A 9,781-nucleotide genomic window follows, 5' to 3' on the forward strand; every position below is an offset into this window, starting at 1 on the left:
AAGGAGCCGCAGCAGAGGGAAGGGGGGGGTTACCCCATTTTACGAACTTTCTTGACACAGTTGTTAAGTGAATCCCTGCATTGATGAGTTGGTAACCTGGTTGTTAAGTGAATCTGTCTTCCCCGTTGGCTTTGCTTGTCGGAAAGTCGCAAAGGGGGATCACGTAGCCTTGGGACACAGCGACGGTCGTAAGTATGAACCAGTTGCCGAGCATCCGAATTTTGATCACATGACCATGGGGGGGGGGAGTGCTGCAAAGGTCGTAACTGTGAGAAACGGACGTAAGTTGCATTTTAATGCCTTGTAATTTTGAACGGCCACTAAACAAACTGTTATTAAGACGAGGACTATCTGTATAAGCAACGTATAAGGGTGTCTTTGTTACTCTTGGTCAAATTTATTCTTTTTAATTCTAACCATTATTCATGATCTAATAATAATAAAAATAGCAATGACACTTAAAGCCCTTGAAATATTGCATGGATTGTGAAATATTCTCTTCTAATGGTACTTAAAAGCAATTTACGTCAAGTTTAAGATGAAGCCTTCGGAAAAATCAGACTCAAATCTGATTTGTGTCCAGTTTCTTGGAACGATTCCGTTTGGCTTTTAAAATCACTCATGCGCTGGATGTTGGGGACCAATGAATCTTTTTCCTCCCAATCTGTTATTTTTTCCCCCCAATCTCCCATTCATTTGGAAGGCTTCCACATCAATTTGCAAATGGGCTTAAAAAGCCAAACGCATGAAAAACGGGCGTTATTACGCATCCTTTAGCCATGATTGCAGCATGGGAGGCTCCAGTGGTGAAGTTGCAATTGCAAATGCTCCTTCTCTAGTGAACTAATCAAGGAGAGAAGCAACTTAGAACAGAGGAGAAAATTTCTGACAGTGAGGACAATTAACCAGTGGGACAATTTGCCTCCAGAAGTTGTAAATGCTCCAGGCATTTGTCTGAAGTGGTGTAGGATTTCCTGCCTAAGAAGGGGGTTGGACTAGAAGACCTCCAAGGTCCCTTCCAACTCTGTTATTCTATTCTATTCTATTCTAAATAACGACTGGAATAGAACAGTCTCAATGGGGAGTAAAACATTACCTAGCAGAGTTTGCTTAACCTCCTTGCTTAAACACATTTCTCAATAGCAGCTAAGAAACCTTGAAGTGGGAAGGGTCCATTCCATTCCACTCCACTCCACTCCACTCCATTCCATTCTATTCTATTCTATTCTATTCTATTCTATTCTCTCTATTATTTTTTCAAACAAAGTTTTTTTTAATTTTTTTGTTACATATTTTAACTTCTTTTATAAACAAAGTGTTGTCCTGGTCCCCCCCCCCCCACTTTACATCTTCTATTACGCATAGCGCATTTGACATCATATTTCCATTTTACATTTCAGTCCTCTTATTTTTATTCCACATTCTCCCACTTCATTTTCATTTATTTTTTTTCTTAAAATATGGACAATATCATTACTTGCCTCTCAAAGTTGATCAAATTTAACACATCATTTCCATCTATTATTCTGTTTTACTATTAATAACATATATCCTCAAGTTTAATTTTATATAGTAAACATTCCGTTTAATTAGTTATCCACAAGTAATAATTTTAATGTATATCCCTCACATTGTATTGAATATATACCCTTGGCTATATGTAGTAAATGTCATTCTATTCTACTAGTAAATCTTTTTTCTTTCGTTCCTCCTTTCAACCACTTTCTCTTAGTCTCTCAGGAATTTCATTTCTCTTATATTCTCTTCTCTCCACCCATTTGCCTATGTTATTCTTTTTCTTGATCTTAAAATTCCTGTATTTTCCCTTTCCAATCTTTTTTCTTCTTTTTCTTTTTGTTGCTTTAGTATCTCTTCCCAATCCTCCTCCCCTTCTTTCCCCATTGATCTCACCTTTGCTATTTCCCTTTTTTGAGGCCACTTCCCCCTTGTCTGGCTGGGGAATTCTGGGAATTAAAGTCCACAAGTCTTAAAGTTCCCAAGTTTGGACACCCCTGCCTTTGGGTATATAACTCTAAATCTCAGTATAATCATCTATTTTTTTTTCTTTTTCAATCTCTTTACCTTCTATGATATCTCCCTGTTCTTCATACCGTCCCTTTACATTCTCCTTTTCTCCTTCTTCTTGTTCTAAGTGTTCCTTTATTTTTAGTCTCCGTCTGTCCACCTGTATTCATTTTAAACTGTGAGAGATGAAAGACACTTAACCAACGTCTCACTTAGCAACATGAATTTGGGGGCTCCATTGTGGTCGTACGTTGAGGACTACCTGCAGTTCTTTCTCATCCGAGCTATTATTTTAACTACTCCTTAAACCGACTTCTTCTTTTGCGCCTCAACTTTGAATTTGCTTGGCAGGGTCCCGCGATCAAACTCTGAAATGACATTTTTGGCAGTTCTCACTGTTGGCAAGAATTGTACTTAGCCTAATTAGATTTATATTTTTCCCCCAACCTAGTTCGATCATCCGGGGTAGATTAGAGGTGGTTTATTTTTAGCACAATTTTACATTGATTCTTTCTTAACTAATTTGCGTCCCGCTAGGGCCACCCTGCTTATTTTTCTAATGGACTTTGTTGGACTCTTGTTTATTTGCTTGACCTCTGCAGCCATGAAATGCCCAGCTTCTTTGATATACCAGCATTGCCAGAAAGGTTGCACAAAGCACTGTGAGAATGGGACCAACCTGCAAATTTGCACGGACTATCCAACCGAAGGCTGTTTCTGTCCGCCGGGACAGGCCATCCAGGATGGCGCATGTGTTCACGAAGACATCTGCTCCCAATGCGTCAGCGAAGATGGAAGTCGCCATCAGGTGAGGCTTTCACTCTGGACTCCCCATCATCTGCTGCAGAGGTTTGGGGAACGACGGTCCTTTTATGACTTGTGGACTTCAACTCCCAGAATTCTGGCTGAGGAATTCTGGGAGTTGAAGTCCACAAGTCATAAAAGGGCCATTGTTCCTTACCCCCAGGCATGAAATCCTCTTATCTTCGCTACCGGTTCTGCAGTGGGAGCATGCACATCTGGGCATGCGCAGCACCTTCTGTGTGCACGAGCAGAAGGTCCGTGGTGACATCAGGGTGGTTGGGCGGAGCCTCGTGCCGCTGCTACTACCGGTTCGCCCGAACCAGTGCTAACCGGCACAATACTACCTCTGCCTATCCCCTATCTCAGGGGTGTCAAACTGGATTTCTTCAAGGGTCGGATCAGCACTGTAGTTCTCCTCCTACAAGCCGCCTGGAGGGCGGCAGAAGGAGACGGGACGGATGCCTCCCGTAGCACTCCGCTGGACAAAATGGGATGCAGGGGGGGGGGGCATACACAGCCCCCCCCACAACCCGTTTTTGGCCTGGATGGCCTCCTGCAGCACTTTGCCAGCCAAAATGGGGTGCATGGGAGGGGCTGCATGCAGTCGCACCACACCCCAATTTCAAGTTTGACGGCCTCCTGCAGGATTCTGCTGGCCAAAACAGGATGCAGGGGAATCCACGTGGCCCCCACGCCCCATTTTGGCCAGCAAAGTGCTTCAGGGGGCCATCAAGGTGGAAAACGGGGTGTAGAGGGGCCTGTTTTATCTGCCAGATGCATGTTATTATTCCATTTGCTATTTTTCTTTTTTCTTGTTTTATTATACGCCACCCAGAATCACCCCACAGCGAAATAGGCTATTTTTAAAATTTTTAACAACCGAAGAAACAGATTGCAGAAATCTTATCCTTATTTTGGGGGGGCTTTTTCTCCCTCATCATCAATACAACATGGAAAGTGCCACATGGTTTTCAAAATGTCATATAATGAAATAAATAAGCAGGGGGTGGACTAGAAGACCTCCAAGGTCCCTTCCAACTCTGTTATTCTATTCTATATTATTTTCTCTTCTACTATATATTCTACTGTATTGTATATTCTTCTTTACTGTATATTCTGTTCTGTATATTCTATTCTATTCTATATTCTCTTCTACTGTATATTCTACTCTATTGTATGTTCTTCTTTATTGCATATTCTGTTCTGTAAATTCTATTCTATTCTACTGTATTGTATATTCTTCTTTACTGTATATTCTGTTCTGTATATTCTATTCTGTTCTATTCTATATTCTCTTCTACTGTATATTCTACTGTATTGTATATTCTTCTCTACTGTATATTCTACTCTGTATATTCTCTTCTCTTCCCTTCCCTTCCCTTCTCTACGCTTCCCTATTCTATTCTATTCTATTCTATTCTATTCTATTCCATTCCACCCTACTCTACCCTACCCTACCCTACCCTACCCTACCCTACCCTACCCTACCCTATTCTATTCTATTCTATTCTATTCTATTCTATTCTATTCTAGTCTATTCTAAATATTATGACACGGGGTCATAATTTTCAAAATGGAACCTGAGGGAAAAACCTAGGTGTACCTCAGAAATGAACATCTCAGCTTGTGAGCAGTAGCCACCTTAAGCTATTTAATATTTCCCTCTCATTTTGTTTCCATCTGTGGAACACCTTTGGTGTCCATTGCTCTCCGGAGTTATTTATTGCTTTTTAGTAGCCTCTCCAAGGAGTTACGGGTATGTAGTTCCGTGTCTGTTTACCATCAGCCTTATACTCTTAGGAAAGGATATATATGCTCACGAAGGAATCTGGAACGTTTTTAGTGTAAAAGAGGCTGGTGTGCCTTGGTTATAAAATGCATGACCGAGGAATAATGCGAAACACTATATGCCCTGAAATTTTCCAAAGCCTGGCTTTTCCTTGTCTTATTGAGTCAATATTTGGTACGCTTTATTTAACGGCTAGCAACACGTTTCTCTTTCTTTCTGTATTTTCAGGAGCGTGCTTGTAAAATTGGGGGAAAGGGTGAGGCCCTGGAATTATTTGTACCTCGTGTCAAAGGCAGTAGCTTTCATTCTTTTTTTTAAAAAAAACATAATTTTTATTGAACATTTTAATCTTTTAAAACGGAAAGAAAAACATACGAAAACACAAAACACAAAACGTACACAATAATGCAAAGTAATTATGCAGCCCTCTGCATCGGCTTTCATATTTAGCCTTTCTACTTCTCCATTCTGCATTGCATTCCTTTTGCTTTTACTTATAATATAGCAACAGCAGTAGCAACACTTATAATAATATTAATTATTTATATCACGATTATATTTACATTCTCTGTGTTCTGTTTGGGCTTCTGTTTTCTAGCCACTTATAAATTCTATTCCATATTTTATAGAAATCCGATTCTTCTCTTTCTTTTTAGTTCTATTGTCATTTTGTCCATCTCTGCACATTCAAGTGCTTTTCTAATGATTGTTTCATCTGCGGGTGTATTGATTTTTCCCCCCAGCTTTGTGTAAAAGCAATCCTAGGGCAGCAGCTTTCGTTTGCGTCCAAACCAATTAGAAAGATTCATTATTATTATTATTATTATTATTATTATTATTATTATTATTATTATTATTATTATTGCATCAACAGAATTGTATCACAGCGGCCAGTTGTTTCGCCGGATTTGGCATTGATTACTAGTCGGGCCCCACCCAGGGGCCTAGGACGTCGTAACGTATTTTCGTAATATGTGTGCGGATCCAAGCAGTGCTGCCTTTTGCATTTGACTGATGGTGATTTTGTCAATTTTTAACTGTTTTAAATGTAATTCCAGTGCTTTTGGAATAGCACCCAGTGTGCCGATTACCACTGGAATTACCACTGCTGGTTTGTGCCATAATCGTTGAATTTCAATTTTTAAGTCCTGGTATTTTGCGATTTTTTCATATTCCTTCTCGGCGACCCTGCTATCACCTGGTATTGCGATGTCTATGATTGTAACCTTATTTTTCTCAACCAGTGTGATGTCTGGTGTATTATGCGCCAGTATTTTATCCGTTTGTATGCGAAAATCCCACAAGATCTTGACCATCTGACCCTCGACGACTTTTTCAGGCTTATGTTCCCACCAGTTTGTTGCTGTTTTAATGTTATAATTTTTGCACAAATTCCAGTGGATCATTTGTGCCACTGAATTGTGCCGCATTTTATAGTCAGTCTGCGCGATTTTTTTACAGCAGCTGAGTATGTGGTCAACAGTTTCATCAGCCTCTTTGCAAAGTCTACATTTGGCATCATCAGAGGATTTTTCGATTTTGGTCTTAATGGCATTTGTGCGGATAGCTTGTTCTTGCGCAGCCAGGATTAGTGACTCTGTTTCTTTCTTTAATGTACCTGCTGTTAACCATAACCAAGTTTTTTCACTGTCCACTTTATCTTTTATTTTTTCCAGAAATTGGCCATGCAATGCTTTGTTCTGCCAACTCTCCATTCTTAATTTTATCATATCTTTTTTGTATTCTTGTTTCGTCTGTTGGGCCTTCAATAGATTTTTGTTCTTTACTTCGATTAATAGATGTTCTTGACTTTCTTTTAAATAATCAGCCAGTGCATGTTTTTCTTCTTCAACTATTTGCTTCACTTGTAATAATCCTCTGCCACCTGATTTCCGGGGTAGGTATAGTCTATCAATATCACCACGTGGATGTAAACTGTAGTGCATTGTCATTAGTTTCCTGGTTTTTCGGTCTAAAATGTCCAAATCAGCTTGTGTCCAGTTAACTATACCAGCTGTGTATCTTATAACTGGTATTGCCCAGGTGTTTATGGCCTTGATTGTATTTCCACCATTCAATTTAGATTTCAAAATTTTCCTAACTCTGTTGGTGTACTCTCCCCTGACAATAGTTTTTACTTCTCCATGCTTGATGTTATCCAACTGCAGAATGCCTAAGTATTTGTAGGCTTCATTTTCGTTGCATTTAATTAGTTGGCCATTGGGCATTTCAATTCCCTCACACGCAGTGATTTTGCCCCTTTTTATGGATACAGTGGCACATTTTTCCATGCCAAACTTCATTGAAATATCGGTGCTGAATACTCGGACTGTGTTTGTCAATGATTGGATTTCTATTTCTGACTTTCCATAGAGTTTCAAATCATCCATATATAATAAATGCGAAATTTTTTCGGCTTCTTTGGCTGTTTGGTAGCCTAATTTCATTTTTTTTAAGATTACTGATAGTGGGATCATCGCGATGATGAAGAGAAGAGGTGAAAGTGAATCACCCTGGAAAATTCCTCGCTTGATATTAACCATTCCATAGTTCTCATTCCCTACTGCCAACTCGGTTCTCCATTGTTTCATCACCTTTTCAGTAAAGGATGTAATATTTTTGCTAATGCCAGTTGTTTCTAAGCATTTTATGATCCAACTATGTGGCAATGAGTCAAATGCCTTTTTGTAATCAATCCAGACCATATTCAAGTTCGTTTTTCTGTTCTTACAATTTTCTAATATCATTTTATCAATTAGGAGCTGATCTTTTGTGCCCCTGCTCCTTCTTTTGTTGCCTTTCTGCTCTACTGGCAAGATGTTGTTTGTTTCCAAATAATCCATAATGTTATCTGCAATAATGCCTGTGAGTAATTTGAAGGTTGTTGGCAAGCATGTTATTGGTCTGTAGTTTTCAGGTATTGTTCCTTTAGTTGCATCTTTCTGAATCAAGTATGTTTTTCCAGTTGTCAACCATTCATCAATTTGGCCATTTTGTAAAATCTCATTCAGTTGCCTGGCCAATATTGCATGTAAACTGGTCAGATATTTGAGCCAGAAACCATGTAATTGGTCCTTTCCAGGTGATGTCCAATTCTTTACTTTTTTTACTCAATTTTTGACCATCTCAGTTGTTATTTCTAATACTTGCATTTGTTTGTTGCCAATGCTTTTCTCAAAGTCATGTATCCATTTTGCTTCCTTATTGTAGTCCTTTGCATTTTCCCACAATTCTTTCCAGAATTCAACTGTGGCCTGCTTTTCTGGTTTTTGACTTTTGGTGTCATCATTCACATTAAGACTTTGATAAAAACGCCGTTGGTCTGATCGAAATTGCTGATTTTGTTTGTATTGGATGATTCGTGCCTCATATCTTTCAATTTTCCTAGCTGTTGCTGTTATCTGCTGTTTTACAATCTCTACAGCTTCATTGATGTTTCTTGTATCCAATCTATACCTTCTGATTAGCTGATCTATAATTTTGTTGTTTCTAAGTCGTTGCTCACGCATGTTCTTCAAATTGCTAGCATCTGCCCTTAATTTTTTGACTTTTTGTTCCAATCGGATTTTCCACTTTGGCTTTGATGCTTTTTCTGTTGTGTAACTAGGTGCTTTGATTTTAATGCCTAGTTCATTAGTGACTATTGCGGCTACACTGTACATTAACTGGTTCATTTCCAAGATGGATCCCGATTCAATTGTTGAAAGCACTGCATTAACCATTTTCATGATAGGGGCCAAAATTTTCTTAGGCACAGTTTTTAATGATGGTAAACGTAGCCGTTCCTTAGTAAGCAGAAAATGCTCCATGATCTTGTCCTTCAATTCTTTTTGTTTCTGAGTTAGTTCATCAGTTGTTTCAGTGATAACTGGTTCTGGTGATAGTGTTGTTATTTCCTCCCCGGCAGCTTCTTCTGGGAGTTCTACTACAATGCCTTTAGGTGTGTCTTGAGTATCAGTTATTTCTGCTTGTGATGTTGTTTTCTTAGTTTTGCAATTTGCTTGAATTTCCTCAAGTTCAACTTCACTAAACACTTTATTCCGTGTAATAAATCACCTTTGATCTGCAAGTCGTTGTTCACTAACATTTGAATCTGGATGTTGTTGTTTCCATAATTCATACATTCGCTTTAAATAACCTCTTTTCCCAGGCTCTGAGTTGTAATAACAGGCCATTATGGCACGGTTTTCATCTGCACTATATTTTTGTCGTTTTGTTGGCTGGTCCACTTGTAGCCCACTTGTCGATGGATGTCCAGGGACCTCAACATCCGCCGCGGCCCTTGTTAACCCGCGCGACGACCGATGCGGTATAAAATTTTTATTTGTTTCTTTCACCATGTTATATGGGTTGGCGGTTTTTTTTTATGGGGCCAGGTTGCCAACCTGACCCCAACCCTCCTCCTTTCTCATCCGGGCTTGGGACCGGCAACGGCGGAGTTTTTATGATTATGATTATGATTATGATTATGATTATGATTATGATTATGATTATGATTATGATTATGATTATGATTATGATTATGATTATGATTATGATTATGATTATTATTATTATTATTATTATTATTATTATTATTGCATCAACAGAATTGTATCACAGCGGCCAGTTGTTTCGCTGGATTTGGCATTGATTACTAGTCGGGCCCCACCCTGGGGCCTAGGACGTCGTAACATATTTTCGTAATATGTGTGCGGATCCAAGCAGTGCGGCCTTTTGCATTTGACTGATGGTGATTTTGTCAATTTTTAACTGTTTTAAATGTAATTCCAGTGCTTTTGGAATAGCACCCAGTGTGCTGATTACCACTGGAATTACCACTGCTGGTTTGTGCCATAATCGTTGAATTTCAATTTTTAAGTCCTGGTATTTTGCGATTTTTTCATATTCCTTCTCGGCGACCCTGCTATCACCTGGTATTGCGATGTCTATGATTGTAACCTTATTTTTCTCAACCAGTGTGATGTCTGGTGTGTTATGCGCCAGTATTTTATCCGTTTGTATATAAAAATCCCATAGGATCTTGACCATCTGATTTTTGGCGACTTTTACAGGCTTATGTTCCCACCAGTTTGTTGTTGTTTTAATATTATAATTTTTGCACAAATTCCAGTGGATCATTTGTGCCACTGAATTGTGCCGCAATTTATAATCAGTCTGCAC

The 9,781-nt window shown here is 39.0% G+C and overlaps 1 protein-coding gene across 2 annotated transcripts in view; it reads left to right on the plus strand.

The window, feature by feature from the left end:
* Nucleotides 1-9,781, plus strand: part of VWF (von Willebrand factor) — a 173,055-nt gene that overhangs the window by 120,633 nt on the left and 42,641 nt on the right. For both annotated transcript variants that reach the window (XM_081957932.1, XM_081957933.1), the window contains one exon: nt 2,628-2,833. In XM_081957932.1, coding sequence (XP_081814058.1) covers nt 2,628-2,833 — 206 coding nt within the window. The remainder of the gene's footprint in view (nt 1-2,627; nt 2,834-9,781) is intronic.

This window comes from Natrix helvetica (genome assembly GCF_964273705.1).
Source record: "Natrix helvetica genome assembly, chromosome: 6".
NCBI classification, from domain to species: domain Eukaryota; kingdom Metazoa; phylum Chordata; class Lepidosauria; order Squamata; family Natricidae; genus Natrix; species Natrix helvetica.